This window comes from Megascapheus bottae, chromosome 2, assembly GCF_031878675.1.
Source record: "Megascapheus bottae isolate mThoBot1 chromosome 2, mThoBot2.hap1, whole genome shotgun sequence".
Classification (NCBI taxonomy): domain Eukaryota; kingdom Metazoa; phylum Chordata; class Mammalia; order Rodentia; family Geomyidae; genus Megascapheus; species Megascapheus bottae.
In genome coordinates this window covers 5,110,837-5,138,661 of record NC_143510.1, presented here as the reverse complement: position 1 = coordinate 5,138,661, position 27,825 = coordinate 5,110,837, and the positions used below count along the sequence as shown (strand labels likewise).

Below are 27,825 nucleotides of genomic sequence, written 5' to 3'. Positions count from 1 at the left end.
ACAAGAAACTGATTTTTTTTCTTTTTTACTGTAATTAATAGAAGGGTTACAGTTATATTCGCCAGATAGAAGGTGCATTACTTCACACATATTGAAAGAAACTGATTTATTACTTTTTTATTAAAGAACTTATTAACATTGATTTTACATCATATTTCAAATGACGTATTTATCAAACAAGTATTCAAGAAGGGACTCTCTATATACAATCACTGACACTTAGATTTTAGAACATAATTAAAATTAGGCTGAGGGTTTGCATGTCATAGATACATATTAATCTAGGTAATAAAACATTATGTCTACAGAGTCATAAATTTTTATGTCTTTGTAGTTGTGTTTATATTTCCAGTACCATGTCCATAGCATTGGGTATGCAAATATTGAGTCCTCTCTCTTGTACTGTTTGGATATAATATCCACATATTAAGGATACCATGCGCCTTTGGTTCCTTTGGTCTTAACTTGTCTCACTCAACAAAGAAACTGATTTTTTAAGAACATGTTATAAATGGACATTCGGTAAAGTTCATACTGTTTTGATATAGTAAGCCAATATTGTGCTGCTTTATGATTGTCCTTGTGAGTAAGCCAGTCTGAAACTTAGAAGAACAATGTTAAGAAAGGCTGGAAGCATTTGAAGGTTTCCTTTTGGCAACAGTAATTAGTCCAAGTGGGACTAAGAAGTTCCTTCAATCCTGGAGTCCAGGAAAATTACAACATGATGGGTGCTATTGGGTATATTTTACTATTCTTCTAAATTTTCATGTGTGACATAAAATACTACCTCTTGCATGACTGGAAAAGAAAAATGGTATCAACCTCAAGGGGACTGATTTTAAATCAACCACTCTGGATGCAAATGCTTCATTCACATAGTTGTTCAAACAGAAAAGCAGCTATTTGGACTATGTCATTAATGCTCTTAATTTTTGTGAATTTGACTTCATTCTTACACATAAATAATACTGAGATCTCCCAAAGCAGAGATTTAATTATCATTTCCAAACATGGTAATAAATTTGTTGATCAAACTCTAAAACTGTCATAAATAATTAAAGCTCAAGGTCATTCTTCAAATTAAAAATAAATAAACCCAGTAAATCTGTGGTGTAGTCAACTTGGTTAATAGCAAGGCATTTTTTAATCACTCATCTGCTAATCAAAAAACAATTATTTTCTTCGATGGGGTATCTTTCATTTCTAGCATATTTATGTTAATAAGAAGGAAACATTGTTTATGGAAGGTTAAAGTAATATGATCAACAGAAACTCATTAATTATTTATTATTTACCATGCAAGCTTCATCACTGAAATATCAAAAAAAAAATAAAGAAACAGAGGTTCCAAAGTTATAATGGTTAGCACTTTAGACTCTGAAGTGTCCTATATTAAAGATGTATTGTGAACAACTAATGGACAACTAATATCTTCTTATAGAAATATGCACATTCCCAGAGTTTCTTGCCTACATCAATGACATTGAATGTAATAAGAAATCAGTGTATTGTGTATGTGCCTACTGTATATCTTATATTAAGCAAAGTATTTAACATATTCAATGAGAAGATTATTTGTTTTTCAGACTGAGAAATCAAAGGTTTAGGTAGTTGGATCCAAATATTCTGATCAATCAGCTGGGCATCAGTGGCTCACACCTAGCTACTCAGGAGGCTCTAATCTAGCTACTCAGGAGGCTGAGATCTGAGGAGCCACAAGTACTGATTCCGTTTCTGTTGGGGACCAAGTATGGGGTCAGTGACCTTGGATCTGCACAATTGAGTACACAAGGAAGTAAGCTGTTATCATGATTTTGGGCTGTGTCAATCGCTTCTCATTTAACCTAGTTGAGACTTGATCACTGTTTTGTACGCATGTAAGCCCTGGCAGTGTCCTGGTTTTAAGAAAGGTATTTAAGGTTGGAACTTCAAATAAACAACGCTACAGTCTTGAGCTCACAGCCTTAGGCTATAGTCTTAAGCTCGCCTTAAGCTGGAGTTTTGACCCCATCTTCTTTGTCTTCTTCTTTTCCCAGTCTTCACCCCCAAGGTCAGGAATCCCGGTTCGCTGCCGGCTGGCTCCGGCAAGTTTCTCCCTACTTCAAACCAAAATCATGCCTCTAGAACTCATTGCCAGCTTGGACAATTGTACTATAAGAATAGCATTATGGATTAAAGATGCAATGTCCCCCCACAGGCTCATGTTTTGGTGTTACTTTGGAAGTTTCCAGAAATTTTAAGAAGTGCAGCCTACCTTGTAAGGAGTGGGTCACTGGACATGAAGGTCGTGCTTGCTCCATGATCTCCTCCCCTTACCTCCCACCACCATGATGCTCCGTACAAGCACAAGGGACCAATAATCATGAACAGAACCATCTGAAGCTGGGTCCTTCCTCCTTTTAGTTTATGTCCACCATTCTGTCATGGTGACAAGCAAGTAACTAATACAAATGTCATTTCCTCTGGTGTCTACCAACTACCAGGGGTCAAAAGGAAGGAACTACAAACAAATGGTTTTTTAATTTGTAAAGATAATTATGTGAGTGTATATTAATTATTCCAAATAAGAGGATTTATTATAACATTGCCCTACATGTCTGCAATTCTATGATCATATTCGTCCTGTCTACTGCCATTTCCAAAAAAGCAAATAAACATACTTTTGGCTGCATCTGCCTCACTGGGGCAAAATCTATTCTCAGAGAATTGGGAAAGTAGAATGCCTGAGCCCCTCACCAGTATTCACATTTCATGAAAAAATTAGAAACTCAAACGCCAAGTCGAATTACTTAAGGTAACGTGTTAAGTAACCCTGAAGACATTCACAAAACATTAAAGTTTCAAACACAAAAGAAGGCTAGGGCTGGGAGTGTAGCCCAGTGGTAGAGTTCTTGCCTAGCATACACAAGGTCCTGGGTTCCACATACACAGAAAAAGCTGGAAGTGGTGCTATGGCTCTAGTGGTGGAATGCTAGGAGCCTTGAGCAAAAGTGCTCAAGGACAGTGCACAGCCCTGAGTTCAAGTCCCAGGACTGGCAAAAAAAATATGCTAGTTTAGAAGGAATGTTGAACATGTCGAACATTAAATAATGTTGACTTCTGGGTGCTGTACTCAGGAGGCTAAGGTCTGAGGATCTCAGCCCCAAGTTGATCTGTGAGACTCATCTTCAAGTAAACACTGAAACCAAACAAACCAACCCTCCTGCTCCCAGAATTAAAGGTGTGGCTCAAGTAGTAGAATTCCAACCTGGAGTGAAAAAGCCATGCACGAATGTGAAGTCCTGAATTCAAGCCCCAACATTGGCCCCCACACAAGAGCATATACACACTACACACACATATGTACATGTGCACACATGCACACACACACAATGCTGTTGATCAGATGATATACTACGCTTAGGAACTGACTATATGCATTGTTTTAAATTAGTAAAATTGTCACCATAGCACCTTCTGGACTCAAGACAAAGTTGAGTTACTTAAGATCTGTTTTGTGAGATGAACTTTTGTTTACTACAAGGTTCTGATATGTATTTCAAGCCTCACATGGCAAAGAAGAGCATTTTTTAAAACATTTCTGATCTTATTTGGTTTGATTCTGACAAATACAATTAATTTCAAATAAAATGAATTACAAAAAACAACAACCCAGTAATGAAAGGGGAAGCAAAGATGTGGAAAACATAAATTCATCTTTTTTAGTTAGCATTAGATTCCACAGACAAAATTATTTTGACATTCTACAATAAAAAATAATGGTCAAAGCTTATTCTTAATTTGTATTCTTATTGGGCCAGAAATCAATAAATACAGGACTCCGGACAGATCCCAGGTCACAAAACAAACTTTTGATGGAATATCAGTGTTTTTCCAAAAGTAAAACAAAGGCAATAAGCTTGCATTTTATCTTCATAAGGGTCATTATCCCTATTTAACTTTAATGCCTCTTTCTCAGATTAACCACCTTGAACTCAGCTTTGTCTTTTGAAATGTATCTCTACAATTATAAATAATATACCACCTTGCTCTTTCCCAATCATTTTCCAACATTAGTCATTTTCCAACTTGAGCTCCTGCTGTGAGGTATGGGATCAGGGCAGACACAACCCCATCTCAAAGAACATTCTTCCCACACTCTCCCAGTGGAGGTGTGCCAGAATTTTATTCTGTGTGTGTTCGTGTGTGCATGAATGTATGCCAGTCCTGAGGCTTGAACTCAGGGCCTGGGCACTGTCCTTGGGCTTTTTCAACCACACCACGGCACCATTTCCAGCTCTTTCTGTGTATGTGGTACTGAGGAATTGAACCCAGGGCATGTGAATCAAACACTCTACCACTAGGCCATGCTAGGTATGTATATATATATATATCTATATATGTAGACATATATAGATATATATGTATTTTTTTTTTTGCTCAGGCTAGCGCTCTACCAGTTTAGCTACAGCTCCACTTCCTGGTAATTTTTGCTGTTTAATTTGAGATAAGTCTCATGGACGTTTTTCCCCAGGCTGGCTTCAAATCTTGATCCTCAGCTCTCAGCCTCCTAAGTAGCTAGGATGACAGGTATCACCTGAATTAGGCTAGAATTTTCTGTTAGTCACTTAAGTACAAGATATTGATCCATGCACTGAACCAAGGGAAGTAAAAAATAACCAATGGCATGAAACAAAAGAGGAAATGTTACAATATTTTATATAGTAAAACACTTCCATTATTTCTCCATGCTATTGTATATATTTAATAAAATACTAACACAGAAACCAGCATTTTGAGGGAATCAGCAAAATACAAATGAAAGTTTAATCAGGAACTAATTTCCAAGGTAATTATAGAAAAAAAGAATAATGTAATAACATACAGCGCAAATTATAAAGCTATATTGCTATATTTTGTAGTCTACAGTTGTAATCCCAGCACTCAGGAGAGGCAGGAGGATTGGAAATTTGAGGCTAGCCTAAGTTACATAACAAGACTCTGTCTCCCAAAACCAAAAGAAGCAAAAGGATTCATTCTAAACATACCCTAAAAGAGTGTGACATCCAAATGTAGCAGCAGAGTAGAAGAATGAGTTAGGAGCAACCTCATGCAAAAATGGATTATTGAGTTCTTTGATTTGTTGTAGCAATGACAATCAAATCATCTTTGATAAAAGTTACTATATCTTTATTTCCAGTGTTGGGAGTTTGAACTTAGAAACTCCCACTTGCTAGGTTGGTGCTCTACCACTGAGCCATGTCCTAGCCCTGCTTTTTCTGGTTAACTTAAGTCTCTTTGGAGATTCTCTTGAAGTCTCTTAGGCTTTTTTGCTCAAGGTTGGCTTTCAAGTTGTAATATTCTGAATTTGAACCTCTTGTGTAGCTAGTAAACACCAACATCTGGCTGACAATTACATATTCCTACAGGAAAAAGTTAAGTAGGCCCATATCCCATATGATAACTTAAAAACCCACTGTAAGTGAATTTCAAATCTAAAAGGGAAAGGTAAGTATAAGTGGTTATATATAACACAGTGGAATAACATCTTTCTCACCTCTGGTTATAGAGAGTAAACAGAAATTTTATAAATGGAACTTAGCATAAAGGAAAAGGCTGATGAGTCTGGATACATAATTTTGGTAGTTTTTACAATTATTGTAACCCTTCTATTAATTGCAATAAAATATATGAAAAAAATTGTACAAAAAAGCAAAAAGTGTCACAGTAGGTAAGGAAAAAAATCAAATTGAATCAAATGCCAAGTCAACAAAAGGATCATATCTGAATATAATTAAAAGCTCTATAAAAAGCTAGACAATTGACTTGAATGAAAGGTTCATAAAAGAAAATGTATATTCAAATGACCCATAACATATCAAAAGTCCTCATTTTCATCAGTTCTCAGAGAAATGCATATTAAAACTACATTGGGAACCAAGCATCAGTGACTCATTCCTGTAATCCTAGCTACTCAGGAAGCTGAGATCTGAGGATCATGGTTCGTGGCCCAGCCAGATCAGGAAAGCCCATGAGACTATTGTCTCTAATTAAGCACTACAACACCCAGAAGCAGACTTGTGAGCTTAAGTGGTAGATTAGCCTTGAGCAAAGCAGCTCAGAAACAGTGCTCAGGCTTTACACACACACACACATATACACAAACACACGCACACATACACACACATGTACCAACACCAAATGATGATAAGAAGATACACACATGATGTATTTATTATACCTACATGTTATAAATAAAATTATATATCACATAGATCCTATGAATGTACATGCTGTACACACAATATACGTGTTAATACTATGTAACAAACATGTATCTGTATAAAATATATTCATTTATTTTTGAAAAGGTATGAATTAGTGCAACTACTTTGCAAAGCTATTTGCAAATACTTAAACTAGAAAATGCAAAACATTATGAAGCAGCTTGTAATCTTTTTTTTTTTCATGCCAATACTGGAAATTAAACTCAGGACCTAGGTACTGTCCTTTAGCTTTAATTTGCTCAAGGCTAGTACTCTTAGCCACATCTCTGAGCCACATCTCTACTTTCTTTCTTTCTTTTCTTTGTTGGATTGTGGGAGATAAGAGTCCCTCAAACTTTCCTGCCTGGATTAGCTTTGAACCATGATCCTCAGATCTCAGCCTCCTGACCAGCAAGAATGACAGGGGTGAGTTGTGGGCCATGGGTGCCCAGCTCTGGTTTGTAAGCCTAAGGGTGTTTTGACACCTTGTTTAGGTGATATAATGAGCACACACTCACATTCTCTCATACACACGCACATGAATCACTGTGGGCTTCAAAGTCTCCTGGATGTCTGCTTGTACTTGGGGCAAAGGACTGAGCCATGAGTGCTGAAAGTCTCTCTCCATCCTGGTGTTTCCTCACCTCCCTACAGTCCCTCCAAACTGTCCTGTAGAGCGAAATCTCATGCTTTGTCTTTGGAGTGGGAGTTCCTACTCCATCCCCAGTGGTAAAAGCTCCCTAGCACCTCTGTGGGAAAGAAGAACACTTTTCTGGCACCCCCTGATTTGTCATAGCCTACTTGTGCCCTGTAGTGCTATTGCTTGGAGCAGCCAGGTCCCCTCCCTTCCCCTCCCTCAGCCCCCTGGAGTTCAACACTCTGCTTTGGCTTCCTGCAAGATGATGCAGGATTCCAGGCCATAGACCTTCTTGCCATTCTACCAGTGGCAGATGGTGGATTTCATTGTTCTCCCTCTCTCAGAATCTTTGTCTGAGTTCTAGGGTGGAAACATCTGCTTGCCTATCCTGTAGGACGTAAGCTTTTGTGTCGCGCGCGCGTGTGTGTGTGTGTGTGTGTGTGTGTGTGTGTGTGTGTGTGTGTGTGTGTGTGTGTGTGTTGCACAGGTACTGGGTATTGAACACAAGGTCTGGTGCATCCCTTAGCTTTTTCAAACAGGACTAGTGCTCTCCTACTTTGAGCCACCACTTCACTTCTTTTGTGTGTGTGATTAATTGGAGATAAGAGGCTCATGGATTTTTCCTGCCTGGGTTGGATTCCAAACAGGATCTTTAGAATCTAACCTCTTGACTAGCTGGGATTACAGCTGTTAGCCAGTGGTGCAAGCTTATGTGACATGAGTGTGCTGCTCATGCTGAGGAAAGCATCTATGTTACATTCAGGCTCTTCTGTTCCTCACCTGCACTCAGTATTTTTTTCTACAAGATTTTCTGACTCTCATAAACATGTTTTTGTTGTTTTTCTGTAGTACTAAGGTTTGAACTCAACACTTAGGCAGGCATTCTACTACTTGAGCCATGCCTCCTTTTGAGGTACATATTTTTCAAGTAGTTGCTGCATTTTTGCCCAGACAATCTTCCAGCACAGCCAGCACAGACAGGTGTGTGCCACCACGACAGAGTTACTAATTGAGATGAGAGACTCACACTAGCTTTTGGCCCAGGCTGGTCTTCAAATGCGAAGATTTTCTCCTCCTAAGTAAGATTACGGGTGTATATGACCATATCTGGTAATAAGGGAAAATGGGTAATAGGTTATTAACCAATATTAATGATACCAAAACTAACCAACACAGCTATTCAGAGAGGCTGTCATATTAGGTAAATATTTTGAGTGCTGGCAACTAAACAAGCTGGAAAGTAATACAGAAAAAGTAGCAAATCAGTCTTGGTCATGTGGAAGTTTTTAGCCCCCTCTAGTGGAACAAGTTGTGTTATTATTTTTAAAAGCCCATGAATAGCATTCTTTTCTCACACATTTTTGTCTCATTATATTACCAATCTTTGAAACTTAGCAGCTGGCAGAAACTAATGTTTTTAAGCAGCAATAAATGTTACAGAACTTCCTTTTGCTGAATTAGGTACCATTAAGTCCCTTAAATTTATTGTCTCATTCAGCAAACTAAAGCAACAACAAACAAACCATAAGGTCATAGGATCCCATATAACATGTTTGTTTTGCCTGGTGAAAATAAAATCTGAACAAGGGTTTCGAAATTTAATTTTATAAATTAAAAGGTGGACTGCTGGATTCTGGTGGCTAAAGTCTGTAATCCTAACTCATCAGAAGGCTGAGAGCTGGAGTACTGCTATTCAAAAACCAGCCTGGGCAGGAAACTTTGCTAGATTCCATTTCCAGAATTACCACCAAAAAGCAGAGTAGGAGGTATGGCTCAAGTGGTAGAGCCCTGCCTAACAAGTACAAAGCCAGCCATATCTTTAAAACAGCATTACCTCATTAACCACCACAAAGAAAAAAAGGTTGGATTATCTCCAATTTCACTCACTAAACTTGTATCAGATAAACACCTCAGAAATAGTATCTGGATGGAGTGCAAACTTTTTTTTTTTTACTGTGGGGGTTATGTACAGAGAGGTTACAGTTACATTCATCTGGTAGTTGGTATATTACTTCTTGAACATTGTTACCCCTTCCCATGTTTTTCTCCCACTTTCCCTCTCCCACCCCCTCTTACTCATCTTATTTTTCCCTTCCCTTCCCTTTTTTAAATAAACAAATAAATGTATATACAATATTCCAGATACTACAATGGAGCTCAACCTTTTAATGAGTCTAGGCACCAAACTGTAGTCTGACTGTGCTTTTGTGTTTTACTTTACTTCTAAAAACAGAAAGGGGAATAAATTGTAGTCAATATCTCACACGAACTTGGACAAGCAGGGCGTTGTAGTAGTAACAACTCTGTACTAAATTTCAATCCAAACACCGAGAGTTCAGACATAGCAAGATCACTTATTGTGATTATTAAATTATAAAATTATGCCTGGTGCTGTGCTCATACCTGTAATCCTAGATACTCAGGAGACTGACAGAAGACCTGGGAGGGACAAGAAAATGCATGGTATTATTCTCCCCAGTTAGCTACTAAAAAGCAAGAAGCAGAGCTGTGGTTCAAGGAGTAGAGTGCTAGCCTTCAGCAAATAGTCAGGGACAGGGCCCATATCCTGAGTTCAAGACCTAGAATGGATACATACACACATACACAAAAAGCAAAATTATTTACTAATTGAAATTGAATCATCTTACTATTCTTTTACTTTTCACTTCGGTTGATTTATTAGTACTACAACTTCCTTATTATGTTGCCCTAATTTATTTAACAACCAATTCATGATACTCTTAAATTTTATGTAGTTTAAGGACAAAGGATTAAATAAAGCTTTTTTTCCTGGACTTTTTCCACAGCTGGCAACAGCATAACACAATGACCCAGCTACTTATTTTTATTAAAAAAAAAGAAGAGGTGCTCTTCAAATAGAGATTTCATTTAAAGAAAAGCATATGTCAAATTATAAGTATTCATGGGCAGGGGAAAAAAACAGGTAGTACAGTAAGGTGTCTGTGGCTCTCGTCTGCACCTAGCAACTCTGGCAGCTGAGATCTGAGGATCGCACTTCCAAGCTAGCCCAGGCAGGAAAGTCTGTGAGACTTCTATCTCCAATTAACTACCAAAATATGCTGGAAGTGGAGCTGTGGCTCAAGAAGAAGAACACTAACCAGTCTTGTGCAAAAAAAAAAAAAAAAAAAAAAAAGCTTGGGAACAATGCCTAGGCCCTGAGATCAAGCCCTGCACAAAACCAAAACAAAACACTGATGTATTTAAATCCCTCTTTTCTACCTGCTGAAGAGAGAAATAGGTGAATGGAATGTGCTGCTTGGCATGTGCTATGTTTGGCAGTGGGATAAAGCCTGGTAATGCAGATCTAGGGAAGCCAAGCTGCACTACATGAGGAGAAATAAAACAAAAACACAAAGGAACAGTGCTATGTTAGCATAGAGAGTGCACAGGTGCCAGGTGCATAGGGTCCACCTGGGACTCCAAGAGAATCAGAACTGATTGTTAAATGAATGTTCAACCACAGATCATCTGACTCCATCGCTAGTTTCCTGGGAAGGCTCTGGATTAATATTTTGCATTCCTAGTAAGTTCCCAGGTAATGCTAATAATGCCTCTGGCCCAGGGACCACTCTCCAGGAACCATTATAAGGAAGGAAATTTAGAAAAGCCCTGCTTTAGGTTTTATCCTGTCCCTTTCTTAATAAGCAATCATTCCTGTTTATCTGAGCCAAAGGGAAGGGGGCAGAGATTTCCTTGACTTGGAGACTTTGGGTTTGACTTGGAGACTTTTGGGGCTAAACCCAAAGTCTCCAGAAAAATGGAAACATTGTCCCTTGCACCATATTTTTTCAAGGTTTATTTCCAGGAAAATGCTTTCATTTTGTGAGTGCTTCTTTTAAAATCTAACACTTTATGAGTTGGTTTCAACTGATATGGTAAGACTGGCCCCAAAGTTAGAATTGAATTTTGGAAGTTATTATCTAGAAGTTTGGCCCAGAACTGAATATGGCGCTGTAGCCAGAACTTTATTGTCACCTAAAACTAAGTTACCCATTACTGTAACTATCCAGTGACCAAAGTTTTGGTTCAGCAACGTGTCAATCCGAGACAAAACGTTATTTGGACTAATACTTCAAAATCAGTAACTGTATCGGTGGTTTATGCCTGTAATCCTATCTACTCAGAAATCTAAGATCTGGACATTGCAATTCAAAGCAAGCCAGGGCAGGAAAGTCCATGAGATTCTAATCTCCATGAGCCACCAAGAAACTGAAGTGGAACTGTGGCTCAAGTAGTCGAGTGTTAGCCTCGAGCGAAAAACTAGGGCACAGAGCCCAGGCTGAGTTCAAGGGCCAGTACTGGGGCTTGAGAATAAAAGAGCAATTCACGGACCGGGAGTTTGGCCTAGTGGTTAAAGTGCTTGCCTAGCATGCATGAAGACCCGGGTTCGATTCCTCGGTACCACATACATAGAAAAAAAAAAAGCCGGAAGTGGTGCTGAGGCTCAAGTGGTAGAGCTCAAAAAAAAAAAGAGCAATTCACTCACAAAACTACTAAAGTATTCTAGGAAGACCTGCGTTAAGCCCACAGAACGTCTTCCATTGTTAGGTAGTGGTTTTCAGTGATGGTTTCCAAGTCTGAGGATGAATTTGTAGAGGGAAAACTGCACTTGGAATCCAAGTGTGGTTGGGTTTAGTTTGCTTCTTTGCTGGTTAGCAGTAGTAGAGATGAAACCCATATTTTCTACTGAGACAGGGAGGTAGGACCTGCAGGATGGATGTGGCCAGAGTGTGCACACACGCGCACGCACACACACACACACACACACACACACACACACACACACACAATGAAGGGAGAAATCCTTGCAACTTCCAGAAACACTCCTTTTTTAGTTATCTCAGTTTTGGGGGTTCTCTGTATCCAGTACCTATGGGGGCTCTAATGTGTCTCTAAAGCAGAGCCAGTTTGTCCACTTATGATCCTAACTAAACTTTTAGGTGTTTCCCCCCCTAATGAACTGTTTATGAATATTACATGTACCCTATGCATCTGAATGAGCATCTAACATATGGATAGCACAGCTTGTATTACATAGTCTCCGCCTGTCAGGCAAAGCATGAATTTAGCACAATCACATTCAATAGGCGATATCCTAAAGCCCTCCCTAAAGAATAAAAGAGAAATTCAAATATCAAGCTTCCAGTTCTTTGATGCAGAGCCTGTAAGTGCTATGGCTTGAACTCAGTCTGGGTGCTGGCTTTTAGCTTTTCCCTGCTGGTGCTCTATCACTTGAGCCACAGCTACATATCTGGCTTTTCGCTGCTTTTTGGAGATATGAATCTCACAACTTTCCTTCCCGGGCTGACTTCAAACTGAGATCCTCAGATATCAGTCTCCAAAGTAGGTAGGGTCACAAGCAGTCACAGGAATCCAGTTGTTTAATGGTACACTTTCACTTGAATGAATACACTCTGTGGCTTTGCATCTGTACTTTTTTTTTTTTCTCAGATCAACTGTTTGATCTCAGACAAGATCCAGAACCCCAGACCACTTATAAGACTACTACTTGAGCCATACTTTCAGTCATACCTTTCCCATAAAAAAAAAAAAAAGTTTAAGAAAGGCTTCCTATAGAGGTTTAATATAATTTTAATCTAGTGCTTCTTTCTTATTAGGGGGATTAAGTAGAGGGAACAGAAAGGTAGCCAGTTACCTTTGAGAGGCTTGAATTGAAAAGGGTTGAAATAGCTCGACCTAAAGAACTTGAGAATCCTAAGGGTTTCATCTGAAACACCTGACTTTGTTTCTGTATACTGGTACTAGTCACCTTTCTTGAGTTTCCAGTGAGATTTTTATTTATTTTTTAACAAAACTTAACCAGGTTCATAGTAAAATTACTAGGCACCATTTATTTTTATTATTCTTTAAGTAATTCTTCATGCATGTCCTCAGCTCTAATCCCAAAAGGTAGGAATTGTGTAAATTCCATATAGCCTACAAAATTCTCCAACTTTACATATCTACGATATGAAACCTACTTTTGAGATTAGGTAACTGGTTCATAGTACCACCTATTAAAATGTTCAGGCTCATCAATGAATGGAGAAAACCTAAACGCTACATTAGGGATATTGATAATAACCCAGATCACCTACACAAAGAAGTTTTTCTTACCTAAAACCCCCTGAGATTCTAAAAGTTACTTCTTCCAACGCCCAGAGTGTTGAGACATGACGAATGTAATCTAGATACAAATTTAAGTAGAATCCTCTTTGAGAGTGAGTCCCAACAACTCCAGAAAGTGGGTTTTTTGTTGTTGTTTGTGGTTTTTTTTTTTAACAACAAAAAGTCCTCCAATTGATTCTTCCAGTTTCTCTCTGGTTGCTTTCATTGCAAGTTTTTTTTTATACTTTTGATTTGTTTTAAATGAAGGTTTTAGAAATGAAGACGTTGGTGGGGCGGCAGGGGGGGAGGAAGAAAGGGGGAGAGAAGAGAGAACAGTGGGAGAGAGAAAGAGAGGAGAGATCCCACAGACAAACACAGAGAGAAGGACAAATGCAGACAGGCGGGAGGGGAGGAGCAGGGAAACAGACACGTGGGGGGGGGGAGGTAACAGGATAGCAGAATGACGTCTGAAAGAAATGCAGGAGCGTTTCTTAAGGGTTCGGGAACTGAAAATGTGGGGAACCTTGCCATCTTCCGGTGAGAGTCGGGAACAACAGAAACAAATAGCTTACCGCTGTGGGAGGACGGACTTTCTTTTCAACGCGACAAACACTACCTCAGCTGAGCCGAGGAATGCCTAGACCCGCCTCCCAAGAGGCTCTGACCAATCCCCGTGTCCTGAGCAATGTGATTGACAGAGCAACCATCCAATCGACTATCATTCCGTACACAGAGCCCGGGTTCTTCCGGCTGGCGTCCTTCCCGGCATCCTTCGCTCTTCCGGTGTGGCGCCGCCTCGTCCTGCCGGTCCCGCCTTGCGCGCCGGTTTCGAGCTCGGCGTTTTCTCAGCTTGGGTCTGGGCCGACCGGAGTTCGGAGCCGGGGCTCCGGGAGTGGGGATGGCGCAGCTGGAGGGGTACTACTTCTCCGCCGCCTTGAGCTGCACCTTTTTAGTGTCCTGTCTCCTCTTCTCTGCCTTCAGCCGGGCGCTGCGGGAACCCTATATGGACGAGATCTTCCACCTGCCGCAGGCGCAGCGCTACTGCGAGGGCCGCTTCTCCCCCGCGCAGGTGGGGTCCCCACCCGGCCCGGGCCCAGCGAGGCCCGGCGGGCGCCCCAGCACTGACCCCCCCCCCCAGCTCACCTCTATCCTCAGTCCTCCCGGGGCGGCCGGGCATCAGCGATCCTGTGAGGCACGCCACAGTCCATTTTGGACGTTAGATAAGGTTGGAGTGGGAGCATCTTGTGCCACCAAAGACTTAGCATTCGTGTTCATTTCATCAATGAGTATCACGGGAACTTTCTCTCGGTTAAATTGTCCGCTAGTCAAATAGCATCACCTTTTAAGACAAATATTTGACTTGGCAATGTGTAGATACAAACACAAACTTGCCTCTTTCTGATGGCACAATTTGACGAGCTGGTTAGAAATATAACTTTATGGAAGGGCAGTAGCCTTGAGCTAAAGAGCTCAGGGACAGTGCCCAGGCCTAGGGTTCAAGCCCCACAACTGACCAAAAAAAAAAAAAAAGAAAGAAAAGAAAAAAAATGAATGAGAAATATAACTTTATGTGGAAGACCTGACGTCTGTGGGTGTGTGTGTGTGTGTACACGCGTGCATGTGCTGGTACAGGGACTTGAACTTTGCTTGTGTGCTGTTTCTTCGTTTTTTGCACAAGGTTGACACTTTACCACTTGAGCAACATCTCCATTTCTTTTGACTTTTTGATGGTTAATTGGAGATAACAGTCTTATAGACGTTTTCCTGCTGGAACTGGTTTCAAGCCATGATCCCTAGATCTGAGCCTTCTGAGTTAGTTAGAATTACAGGCATGAGCCACCAGGGCCCAGGGAGAAAGACCTGATTTAAAATCTTAATGCGGTTATTAGTTTTTGTTACCTTGGAAATTTCCTGAATATCTAGCCACAGTAATAATAGTAATATTTATCAGTAATAACTAGTTAAAGACAATCTTTTCTAATGTAGGACCTATTTGATTTAAAAACACAAAACAGAATTTATCACAATTCCTAAAATGAAAGGAGTTAATTTTCTTCCTGAATATTCAGTTCAGTCTCTATACTTTTGCAAACTCATGGGAGTTCCAATTGATGTTTGCATGGTTCATAAAACGACCCTGTGCAATATAATCACTGTAGAAATAAAATGCTATGATTCTTGACACCATAACAATTAGTAACAAGAACCAAAAGAGTTCTAATTTTTTTCCCAGAGGAGGCATCCAAATAGTCTGACAGTACACTGACTGTATCATAGATGAACATTTCAGAATTCTTCACTGTTGGTACTTAGGGAACTTGAGTTTGGCTACTTGTGTCTATTCTGTTCCTATCATTTGATGATTTTGGTTCATTGATGACTTCTCATTTTTCAAGTGGGATCCCATGATCACAACGTTGCCTGGCCTGTACCTGGTATCAGTTGGAGTGGTCAAGCCCGCCAGCTGGATCTTTGGATGGTCAGAACATGTTGTCTGTTCCATTGGGATGCTCCGATTTGTCAATCTTCTCTTCAGTGTTGGCAACTTCTATTTACTGTATCTGCTTTTCCGAAAAGTCCAACCCAGAAACAAGGTATGTTTCAAAGTAATTATAAGTTTCTGTGTGATCAGGTCCACAATTTATGGATTAGCTTAATGCAATCTGGCAAAAAAATTTGTGTAATGCTCATCTTTTGAGTATAATTTCAGAAGAAATTTCATATTTAAATAAAGGGTAGCTTCATAAACTTGGAGGTTTGCTAATGAATCAATCAGTTAAATAGTTACTGAGCCTTATGGTAAGTATTGTCACAGAGATAAATGACTGAGGCTTTTCTTTTCAGAATGGACCTTACCTGAGAAAATTTGATGTGATTTAATAGTACATACCCTGGATTATTGACTCTAAGTTACTTTGGTCAGCACCCCTTTGTGAAGTTCTGTCTTCATCTGTTAAATAGTAATAATAGAGTTTACATCATTGAATTGTTATGGAAAGTAAAGGAGCTTAACAAGAGGAAAAGTGCTTAGGAGTCTTTAGTATATAGTAAAGATGCAACAAATATTAACTGTAATAATAATCTTAACTAAAAGAAAATACTTCAGTAGTTTCAACTATGACAAGGAGATGGGCATAGGATGCTATGAGGTTATAAAACATTCAAGAAAAGAGCACAGGAGCATGTGCAGAAGCCTGCCTCAGAGGACCGGAAGTGAGGGGTTTTTGGAAGAGCTCCCAGAGAAAATGACACCAGTATTGAAACTTGATGAATGGACAGGCCCTTAGAGTTGGGATTTATTCTGGCAAGAGAAGCATTAAATAAAGGTAGAAAGTCCTAGAAAAAAGAACAGGCAGAAAAATTGTATTTGAAATTAAAGAATCAATTAGCAGAGCATGGTAGCTCAAGCCTATAATCCTAGCTACTTGGAAGGCAAATCCCTATTTGAAGCCATGGAGGACATAACAGTTTGTGAGGCTTCATCTCAGTCAATTGCTGGTGTGGTATTACACCTCTTAACTCAGCTACAGGGGAAGTGAGATAGCTGGATGTGGTAGCATTATCCCCAGGGACAAAGAGAAGTACAGGTAGGAAGACTGCAGCCTAGACTGGCCTGCCCATAAAGTAAAACCATAACTTGAAAATAACCAAGGCAGAAAGGGTTTTGCAGTGTGGCTCAGGTGGTAGACTTCCTGCCTGCTGCCTGCTGCCAAGCATGAGGTCCGTCGTTTAATCCCTAGTACCACAGAATTATAGAATTATGAATTACAGAATATAATGCTAGAGTAACATGTAGAGGTGCGGTAACCAATGTCCTATATAGATCAAATAATCTATAGATCAAATAATCAATGAAAGGACTTTAATTGTAATCCAAACAACTTTGTGGTCAAATTTTGTGAGTTAGATTAAGGATATAGTTGAAGGAGACAGAAACTGTGATTAGAATAGTATCAATTTGTGTGCACATCTCCATTTTCTCCAGTGGAGAGTTTGCGGGATATCCATACAGGAATTGGTGATGAGGACTGAATACTGTATTGCTTAGTGAAGGTGCTCAGGGGAATGGAGTCACATTCACTGCATGTTGTTTGTGCTCCTTGTGGGACTCACTCAGTGTCATGCACCCAGGAGATTTTGTTAAGTGATTTAAAATACTTAATCCATCAGACATTTGGGACAGCATGTATTGTTTTAGTAGCTTCCAAGCTAGTAAACGTAACTGAAAAGTATGGAAAAGTGTACTTACCAATGTGGTTTTGCAAAGTTAGAAATGAGATTAATATTGGGCAATGTTATTTTAATAAGATGAGAGTAGTTTTGCAAATAAATGTCTTCAATAACTCATAAATAGTGTATTTGTTTTGTTATGAAAATTTTTAACTGCCATGGTTTTTTTTCTTTTCCCTCCTCCAAGGCTATGTCAAGTATCCAGAGAATCTTGTCAACATTAACACTAGCAGTATTTCCAATTCTCTATTTTTTTAATTTCCTTTATTACACAGATACAGGATCTGTGTTCTTTACTCTTTTTGCCTACTTGATGTGTCTTTATGGAAACCATAAAACTTCAGCCCTGCTTGGATTTTGTGGCTTCATGTTTCGCCAAACCAATATCATCTGGGTTGTCTTCTGTGCAGGACACATAATTGCACAGAAGTTGACCGAGGCTTGGAAAACTGAGTTACAGAAGAAGAAGGAAGAGAGACTTCCTCTTATTAAAGGCCCACTTTCAGAATTCAGCAGAGTCCTTCAGTTTCTGGTGGTGTATTCCATGTCATTTAAGAACCTGAGCCTGCTGTTGGTACTGACGTGGCCCTATGTCTTTCTGGTGTTGGTGTTCTGCAGCTTCGTTGTAGTCAATGGGGGGATTGTGATTGGGGACCGCAGTCATCATGAAGCCTGTCTTCATCTCCCTCAGTTATTCTATTTTCTCTCCTTTACTCTCCTCTTTTCCTTCCCGCACTTACTGTCTCCTACCAAAATTAAGATGTTTCTGTGTTTAGTGTGGAAACGTAGGGCTCAGTTTGCTCTGATCACTTTAGTTTCGGTATTTTTTGTGTGGAAGTTCACTTATGTTCATAAATACCTGCTAGCGGACAATCGGCATTACACATTTTATGTTTGGAAAAGAGTTTTTCAAAGATATGATGTTATGAAATATTTGTTAATACCAGTCTATATATTTGCTGGTTGGACTGTAGCTGACTCTTTGAGATCCAAATCAGTTTTCTGGAATTTAATGTTTTTTGTGTGTGTGGTGGCTTCGACTGTGCCTCAGAAACTTCTAGAATTTCGCTACTTCATTTTACCTTACATTATTTATAGACTTAATATACCTCTGCCATCTATACCAAGACTTGTTTGTGAATTGGGCTGCTATGCAATTGTTAATTTTGTAACATTTTATATCTTTCTGAATAAGACTTTTCAGTGGCCAGATAATCAGGACATTCAAAGGTTTATGTGGTAATGTCAAGGGTATTTTGAACTTTAGAAGTAGACTTAATATTTAGAATATTTCCGGGCCGGGAGTTTGGCCTAGTAGTAAAGTGCTTGTCTAGCATGCACGAAGTCCTGGGTTCGATTCCTGGGTACTACATACTTAGAAAAAGCCAGAACTGGTGCTGAGGCTCAAGTGGTAGAGCTCTAGCCTTGAGAAAAATTCAAGGACAGTCCTCAGGCCCTGAGCTCAAGCCCAGGACTGGAAAAAAAAAAAAAAAAAAAAAAAAAAAAAGAATGTTTCCACAATGAATAACTGAATACATAGCCATTACAGATTTTTTTAAAGCATAATAGTAATTCTCGGATCACATCAGATTTTTTTTACATAGGCTTTAAATAAGCACATACAAGGTAGTTAGTTGTAAAGAGTCACGAACCTTTTAAGACCTATCTGAAAAGCCTGAATAATTGGAAAATAAAATTGTTTACAGTTATCTCATGTTATCTCTGATACTGCTAACTACTCCAAAAGCTTGGAAACTTTTTGTATACATAAGTTTAGGAAATTGAGTATGCCTCATTGCACTGGAACTAATGTACCAATTCTTTTCAGAAGGAATAGTATTTGAAAAATATTTGCAACTGATCTAGCAATACTTCTGATGAAAAAGTTATTAAACATATTCAGGAAAAACAATTTCAATCATAAGTTAGATTAGATTTGCATGCATAGTAAATTATAAACCAGAAGCCCATTATATTTATCTAGTAACCAAGTTGGGGATTTTTATTTAAAATATAGAAATAATGAAATGGTTCCACTAATTCCCAATATAAATTGTATAAAGGCCAAAGATAAGTGGTATGATATTGGTTATATGTCGTCAAGAGATTTTCTTTCCGAAGTATCACTGTGTGAGTTAAGGCTATTGTGAAAAAATTGTCAGCCAACTTGGTGGCCTAACAAAAACATCTAACTTCTCAGCCAGGCACCTGTAATTCATACCTGTAATCCTAGCTGCTCAGGAGACTGAGATCTGAGGATTGTAGTTTGAAGACAGCCCCGGCAAGAAAGGCCATGAGACTCTCCAACTAACCACCAAAATGCTGGAAGTAGAGATGTGGCTCATGTGGTAGTGTGCCAGCCTTAAGTGAAAAAAAAACAAAATAAAACAACAGCTCAGGGACAGTACCCAGGCCCTACATTGAAGGCCCTGGGCTGGCATACACAAAGTTCCTCTCATTTTTATATAAACCAGAGTCAGAAATCAGAATGTCAGCCAGCTAATGCTCAATGTGGCTGGCTTTAAGTATGGATATGTCACTCTACTCCCTGATTCCACCTTTCACATGGCTTTCTATGTTTTTTCCTCTCAGTAGGACAGTGCGTCTGGATTCCAGGCCTACTCTAGTCCCTTCCAACTAAGGTCATGTTCACAGGTTCTGAATACATGTCTTTTGGTAGAGCAAAAGCCCTTTAGAATAAACCTAAGAAGTTAGGAGATGATATCTTTGCCAAGATCTTTTTGGTTTTTTTTTCTCTAAGTTTTAGGGGAGATTTGTTTTAGTATTACACTTAAAGCAGAAAAGAAACATTTCCTGTTCCCCATGCAGGAAATGGGAGTTAAGATTATTTAAATGTTGTCTTAACTGAGAGGTTCAAAACAAATGACTTCTGAGGTTATATAAATGTCAACCCAATTAATATTTGACTCTGTCATCAAAAGAAAGAGGTGGATTGGCAAAGAATCATTAGCTGTGATGGTGTTTCATAGATTTAAGGACTGACAGCTGGCATACACTGTAGTGGTGGATTTAGATTGTATCCATTGGTTTCTTGTTCTTGTTCCTTTTTTTTTTTTCTTTTCTGAGATAGACTAAAACTTGGTATCTTACACTTTCAGCACTCAAGAGATGGTACTTTGCCACCTGTGCCATGCCCCCAACCCCTGATTAACTTTTCACTGAATTCATTAGGGTTTCATTCCATTATAGACAGGTGTGATTTGGGCATATTAACTTTGACATAACTTGGAACTGTGAATAGAACTCCCTTTGTAACTTAAGTAACGTGTAAAGAGATCACTTTCTTTTATTGGACTATGCTTTCCTGGTATTTACATCATTGATAAGTAGGAAAGTATTTTGTATGTGCAAATCTGAAATAGAATGCAGGCAAAGAATTGCATTTATAGTCTTAGCAATAAATAGAGAACATTCTTTTGTTTTCTCTTCAGGTATGGAGAATGTAGATTGACTTAGTCAATCAAGAAGTAAAACGTAAGATAAAAATACATAATTTAGGAAAAGCATCTTTCTTATCTGATACTATCAGCACAAGGTTCTTGTGTTTACTAATATTCTTGAGAGGAAAATGCTTTCCATTTTGTCTGTCAGAAACAGGGAAACCACATTGCCTGGCCTAGCTTGAGAAGGCAGCTTTTAGAGTCACTTCTACCCTAAGAGATATTCTTATCAAAGAGACAAGAGAGTCTTCCCCTACAGTCCTAAAGGCCATGAATTAAAAGGTGCTATATTTCACTAATTTATGATCTTAAAACAGGGGTGTTTATCTGTACTCTTGAGTTCCAGACAGACAGGTGTTTTGATTAAATTTTCTCAGAAGATAGCCATCAAGATTTGTAGCAGACTACATGAATATCTGACAGCTCAGCAGGACTGCTGCTGAGGATTCAATCCCACACTCACACCTGAAAACACACAGGCTAACACTGCAAGTCTTCACTCTTACGAACATTCTAAGTTTTTTTTTTTTAATTTTCAGACTTTCTAAAAGCGATCTAGTAAATATTTCCCCCAAATTTAAAAAAATTCGATGAACTGGAATTTCTTAATTAAAAAGCAATTCTGAAAAATTGTATGAGCTTGCAAAAATACCTGTGGAGCTTGCCAGTGCTGTTACAGCCTGGAGTAAATTGTTTTAGAGTTCATGTATCTTTTCAGGCTCAGCAGTCATCTTGAACTAGTTTCAACCTCTTCAGAAAAATCTATACATCTAGAGTTTTATCTTTAGATAGCACAGTAACATTCCAGTATACTGTAGTTTCCTTATATCTGTGTTTTTCTCATAGTGGTTACTTAGAAAGTGCATCCAGCTATGTATTTAAGTGATTATGAAATACAGTGTTTCTTAATTTAACATAGTTGTTATCTTAGCAAGAGAAATTCTTTAGCTCTCTGGATTTGTTCTCTTCTGAAAGTCATTTATGGAATATGCTCAGCTTGTTATAAAATACTTTACTATAAATATTGCTACTTATAATAAGTACTTTTACATATAATATATTTCAAATTTGAACGTATCTGCCACTTGGCTTGGCATTCTCTTCTTCATTGTCTAAAAGGAACAGATTTATTTATACTCTGAAGAGTGAACTAATATTTTGGACCCTCATGAAACTATTTTGATAAAGAAATAAATTTGTGCTTAAAAGATTAGAGACCTTTTTTTAATCTTATAAGCAATCAGAGTTTTATCAAATAGTAAAACAAGAAATGTATAAATATGGCAAAGTTTTCCTAATGAAAATTAAAATAGGCTGTTGAAAAGAATTTAACATGTGAATGTTTATATTTGATTGCAGCTCTGGAATCAGTAAGACATGTTTCAGGCCTGTTGTTTGGTCCTTGCTTCAAATGAAGCAAGGATTCATTCTGATTTTAGTTCGTGTCTGTTGTGGGTCCAGCCTATTTCACAAGATCTTCATCTCATGCCATAATTCATAAGTTTCACAAACATGTGGGCAAATGTATACCAGATGCAGTTTTTAGTGTAGAATGAAGCAAATATATTTTTTTAAAGGTAACCATGGCTAGTTTTAGGAAAATAAATCATTTTTCATGAAAGCTATCTTGGCCCTGTATCTGTCTAATTTCTCACTTAAATCTTTTTCTGTCATATTGTTTAGCATTTACATTTGGCTTTACTTGTCAAGAAGTTATTTATAATTTTTATCATAGGATTTACTTGTAATAAAATATACTTTCCAAATTTTTGATATTTAAAGTAGAAAAATAATTTTTTCTTTAAACAATTCTTGGTAGAATTTTTGATGGTTCATGTGACTTTAAAGACAAAAGAAATTTCAACTGATTCCAAATATTTTGTGATTTTTATATGCTGTTTTTTTACTACTCTGGAAATAACTTTTCTTTTAAATAGGGTATTTTTTCTGTATATAAATATTGACTACACACATTTTTAGTAAAAACAACCAGTTGAGGAAATTAAAACTGACTGAGGATGCATTTTTAACATACATCCATGAGTTTAACATGCAATTCATTAAGATCTAAAAATTATTTTCTCATAGTATATTTGTATTGTATCTTTAAAAATTAGTTTTTGATTGATTTGTTATTAATGTTATTCTAGTCAGTCTTTTGCCATCAAACCAAAAGAAGATAGAGTATTTTTATTTCAGCAGGAACGATGTTAAGTATTAGATTGGTTTTACACACAGAAACTTGATCAGTTCAGTTCGTTTGAACCCTATTTATATGTGTTACTGGCACCGGAAATATGAAGAGGGAGGAAGGAAGGAAAAATAAAGCCAGTGGTGTTCTGCTAAGAGTAACATGGAATCTTTCTTTAAAATGTATCAACAGTCTTGTAATTTTAAATTTGTGTGTTTATTATACCTAGTGGAGCTTGAACTCAGAGCCTGAGCGCTGCCCTTGGACTTTTCTCAAGGCTAGAGCTCTACCCTTGAGCCACAGCACCACGTCCAGCTTTTTTCTATACATGTAATGCCGAGGAATCGAACCCAGATCATCGTGCATGTTAGGCAAGCACTCTACCACTAAGCCATACTCCCGGCCCTATATTTTACATTTCTAAACAGACTTTTTTACCTCTTAAAACAATTTAGGATAAACAACCTAGTATGCTAGTAATACACTATTTGTTTTACATGTTTTTAAACTTCTCTCTGTCCATGTAGGAAATGTACTGCTTTTGTTAAAAATGTTTCCTTCTCCCCCCACCCCTACATCAGGAACAATGTACCCATGGAAACCATTTTCCTGTCCACTAGATGGTGGTGTTGTGCTGCATTTCTGAGTAAGGACATTTCTTACAAGGAAATTTTATTAGTCCAATAAAACGTGTGTGTGTGTGTGTTTGTCTGTACTGCTTTGAACCTGAAGGCTTAAAGTCATCTCGGTCTGTTTATTCCACTGAAAACTTTTCCTGAAAGGAAGGTACAAAAAGGAAACTCGCTTGCGTTCTGTAATCCTGTAGTAGATGCACCTGATCCCACAGCCCTAGGGCATGTGGGGTCATTCCCCGGAACAGCACAGCAGGTCCAGCACCGCGGTGACCTGCGCTCAGCGCCCTGCCCACGCCCCGAGAGCCGGCCCGCCGTTGACCGCCCCCCGCCACGAGGGAAGCCGCGTCCTCAGCTCTCCGGATGGAGGGGGACACCAAGCCCACTGTGCGATATGTGGTAATCTAGAAAGGAAACCTGCCTCGGAGACTGATTGGTCCGAACTTCTCCAGACCGCTGTGAGTCTCTGCTCCTCCAGGGCAGGCACCTCCATCTGCCACGGTCCTCCTCCACGTCTGCTGGCACGCCCGAGTCCAGGGCGACCCGGCGCAGAGTCGGCCCACTGACGCGCAAGGGAGCAAAGGAGAGCTTGGTCCTCAAGTAGGGCAGTGCTGTTGTTTGAAAGTACGAAGTTTATCCAGGAGGCCCTTCCTGCTTGGAAGTGAATTCTTGCTTCGGATCATTTTTTAAAAATTCTATCTGATCTTTTTCCTTCAAAAAAATGTATGAAATAGTTGTTGTAGATGCTTTTCTAAAGTTTTACGCTTTGTTAGATGCAAGACTGTGAAAAGGAGTTGTTTGACTTCTAAGATTATATTGTGAGTTTATGTCCTTTACAACTGCCTTTTGAGCAAGCCTATTTATAAGAATGAAAGATGACCTTTTTTCAAAAAGTTTGGATCTTTCTGTTGATAAATAAATTCGTGTTTTGTAGTATTTTGTCATTTGTTCTGTTTACTTAACACATATTCTGGTTCTAAATGGAAGGCTGTCTATTTTTTCCCTCATTGTACTCCTAACCATTATTTTTCTTGGTTAACCAAAAAAAATTGAAATAGTAGAGTGAGTAGATTTAAAGTGTCTATAGTGAGTGTCTATTAATGATGTGGATAGCAATAATTTTCCTTTTAGTTCACACAGAAACTGCTGGTTGATCATATCACCTTGACCTTGTGTGTGTGCCACCTAGATTAATTTATTAAAAGGTTAATGGAAAGCTCAAAGCACTCACTCTTTTAGTGTGGAAGAGCTCAGGCATCAACGTCTGGGCTTTGGGAAGCAATGAAGCTCCCTGCTCTGTTTTTACACTTGCAGTGCTTTTCATTGCAGGTAGAATTTCCCCTTCTCACATACACAGCTCATAGGTCAGCTGAGACTTATACAGGACATAGATTCAGGGCTTCCTCTGTGGACCCCTCTTTTTTTGAGATTTTCCCTCAATTTATAGCCACTCTGGACATGCTAAATTCCATTACTCACACAAGACAGCCATTGTAGTGTTTAGACTATGGGTGACCTGAAAGGCAAAACAATGTAAACAAGGACCTTCTCAGTGAGGATATTTGGGGGGTTTTTGGTGAGGTTTTGGTTTGGGGATTTTTTTGGCGGGGGGAAGCTGGAGGGGAAGAGTGGGTGAAGATACTGAGATTTGAACTCAGGGCCTTAAGTTCTGACCAGTGAGAGGTGTGTGTGTGTGTATCTGTCAGTCCTGTGATCACTGTCCTTGATCTGTTGTGCTTACGGCTACCTGTCTGTCACCCGAGCTACACTTCCATGTCCAGCTTTTTAGTGGTTAATTGGAGATAAGTCTCAGGTACTTCTTGCCTGGGCCGGCTTCAAAGCATAATCCTCAGATCTCAGCCTCAATTGCATGGACCATAAGCATGAGCCACTGACATCTGGCCAGATCTTCTAAGTATCAATGCAATTTGGTTCCTGCCTACTTTTGTTTGCTTTCAAGTATTTTCTTCAATTAATGAAGCTATGGGAGTTAAATTCCTTTGCCATTGCCTTCCAAGGAACCTTCTCTTGACTGCCTCACACATATCACTTGCAGTATGCCTTTATGAACAAGGAAGTTAGGATTATTGCTCTTGCTTTGAAAGATTGAAAATAGTCTAGGCTAGGTTGGGAGTATGACTCAAGTTGTAGAGCAGGGCTCTGAGTTCAAATCCCAGTGCCACCCAAAACTTAAAAAGAAATAAAAAATTGAATTCTGAAAAACAGGTAGGTGGAAACTTAAGTTATTGGAATGTAGATTTCTAAAATATGGTCCTCTAGTATACTCTATCATACTTTATCATGACCCAGGCACTACTTATATTACACCACAGAATAAGTCACAACTTCATTTTTATTGTTATGCCAGTCCTGGGCCTTGAACTCAGGGCATGGGTGTTGTCCCTGGGCTTTTTTGCTCCAAGTTAGCACACTATCACTTGAGCCACAGCTACACTTCTAGCTTTTTGGTGGTCAATTGAAGAGAAGAGTTTCACAGACTTTCTTGCCAGGGCTGGCTTTGAACCTTGGTTCCCAAATCTCAACCTCCTGAGTAGCTAGGATGACAGTTACAAGCCAGTGGCATCAGGCTTTCAGAAAGTCATGCTTGCTAGGGCCTAACTAATAAGTATAATTTCATCCACTGGGGGGCATGTAAGAGCTAAGGTATTCGAACTGGAGGTCATGTTTTACGGAAGCCACGAGGGGAAATATTCCTTGGGGAAATCGGCATGTGTAGTTATGCTTAGGGTGATGTATGGGAATGCATTCCAGGTTTAATAGAAGGACATGAGCACAAATTGCACAGACCCTCGTACTCGAGAAGTAGCAATAACCTCCGGCCAGTATTGATGACACACGCGATATATATATACACACACAGATATATATCTGTATATCTCAGCCAGTAGTATAAAGGCTTAACATAAAGAATCCCAGGAGCCATATACTACTAATATTTTTGTATTGATGAGAAAATTAAGAACTAGGGACTGGAAACAGTTTGGAAACGGAGAATCAGCATTTGTGCATGCATTCTTAGGGTACTTTGGTGGTACCATATGCTTTGTCCATCCAGTTGATCAGAGGAGGATCGCAGTCCAGGCCAGCATGGGCAATAGTACTGGGAATGTGGCTCACGTGATAAAGTGCTTGCCAACCAAAAATAAGCCTCTGGTTTGAGCCTCCAGGACTTCCACACAAAAGAAAAAATAAGATGTCCTCTTAATCAGGGCATCACAAAACATGTATATGTCTTTCAAGTACTGAGGGTACATTTAAGTAGAATCATGCTCTGCTGCATGCAGTGAGAAACAAGAACAAATGTCAGACATATAGACTATTACTAGAGTGTCAACACAACTATCCACCTGACAAAAAGAATTGAGCCAAGATGCAAAGCATAATGGAAGTGGATAGAAAGTTTATTTGGAGATATGGAACCAACCCAGATGCCCCTCAGTAGATGATTGGATAAACAAGATGTGGTATTTATACACAATGGAATTCTGTGTTGCTGTCAGAAAGAACATCACCCCCTTTGTAAGGAAATGGAAAGACTTGGAAAAATCATATTAGGTGAAATAAGACAGACTCAAAGGAACATAGGCTCAGTGGTTTCCCTCATTTGTCATAATTATAGACCTTGGACTCTCCTAGCAGAGGTATCTAGGGCAAAACCTAGATACATAAGTCCATATATGATGAGGCTAAATGAAAGGACCTCTAGGATATGGAAACAAGAGCTATATAATGTGTGATTGTTGTTCTTAATGTACTGTGTCTTTTGATGTCCCTTGGTTATTCTCATATTGTTACAGTATTTCATCTTGTTATCTGGTGTATTGTATATATGTTTGTTTATTTGAAATAGGATAGGGAAGGGGGAAACAAGATGAAGGGAGGGGTGGGAGGAGGGAAATAGAAGAAAGTTTATTTGGAAAGAAGCCACTTTTTTTTTTTTTTTTTTTGGTGCCATTACTGGGACTTGATCCCGGGGCCTGAATGCTTTCCCTTAGCTTTTTTCTTCTCAATGTTAGCTCTCTATCATTTGAGCCACAGCTTTACTTCTGACTTTTTGGTGGTTAGAGGTAAGAGTCACAGAATTTTTACCTGGGATGGCCTCAAACCTTGATCCTCAGGTCTCAGCTTCCCAAGTAGCTAGAGTTATAGGCATGAAACCCCAGGGCCCTGAGGTGTACTGTCAGGGTTTTTAGTCCTCGGTCCCTCCCGACCCACAGGAGGGATAGGGAGAACATGCCCTGACCAGGATGAGCTGAGAAAGGAGAGGGCCCACTGACCG

At 39.1% G+C, this 27,825-nt stretch overlaps 1 protein-coding gene and 1 long non-coding RNA gene across 3 annotated transcripts in view; one reads left to right on the top strand and one right to left on the bottom strand.

The window, feature by feature from the left end:
* The window catches only part of LOC150066293 (uncharacterized), a 71,962-nt gene extending 58,156 nt beyond the window's left edge, over nucleotides 1-13,806 (bottom strand). For both annotated transcript variants that reach the window (XR_016532908.1, XR_016532909.1), the window contains exons 1-3: nucleotides 13,021-13,806; nucleotides 9,286-9,321; nucleotides 7,910-7,989 (exon numbers count right to left, since the gene is read on the bottom strand). This is a non-coding gene — a long non-coding RNA (uncharacterized LOC150066293). The remainder of the gene's footprint in view (nucleotides 1-7,909; nucleotides 7,990-9,285; nucleotides 9,322-13,020) is intronic.
* LOC150066292 (dol-P-Glc:Glc(2)Man(9)GlcNAc(2)-PP-Dol alpha-1,2-glucosyltransferase) lies at nucleotides 13,542-23,050 on the top strand. Its single transcript, XM_090319901.1, has 3 exons — nucleotides 13,542-14,080; nucleotides 15,408-15,605; nucleotides 17,429-23,050. The coding sequence occupies exons 1-3, from the start codon at nucleotides 13,910-13,912 to the stop codon at nucleotides 18,482-18,484; spliced, it is 1,425 nt and encodes a 474-aa protein (XP_090176027.1). The 5' UTR covers nucleotides 13,542-13,909; the 3' UTR covers nucleotides 18,485-23,050.
* The last annotated feature ends 4,775 nt before the right edge of the window (nucleotides 23,051-27,825 follow it).

Excerpts from the sequence above, each read along its gene's own strand:
- LOC150066292 (XM_090319901.1), top strand. The coding sequence starts at position 13,910 with ATGGCGCAGCTGGAGGGGTACTACTTCTCCGCCGCCTTGAGCTGCACC. Across the intron at positions 14,081-15,407 it reads GCCGCTTCTCCCCCGCGCAG|TGGGATCCCATGATCACAAC; the intron begins GTGGGGTCCCCA and ends TCATTTTTCAAG. Across the intron at positions 15,606-17,428 it reads AAGTCCAACCCAGAAACAAG|GCTATGTCAAGTATCCAGAG; the intron begins GTATGTTTCAAA and ends CCCTCCTCCAAG.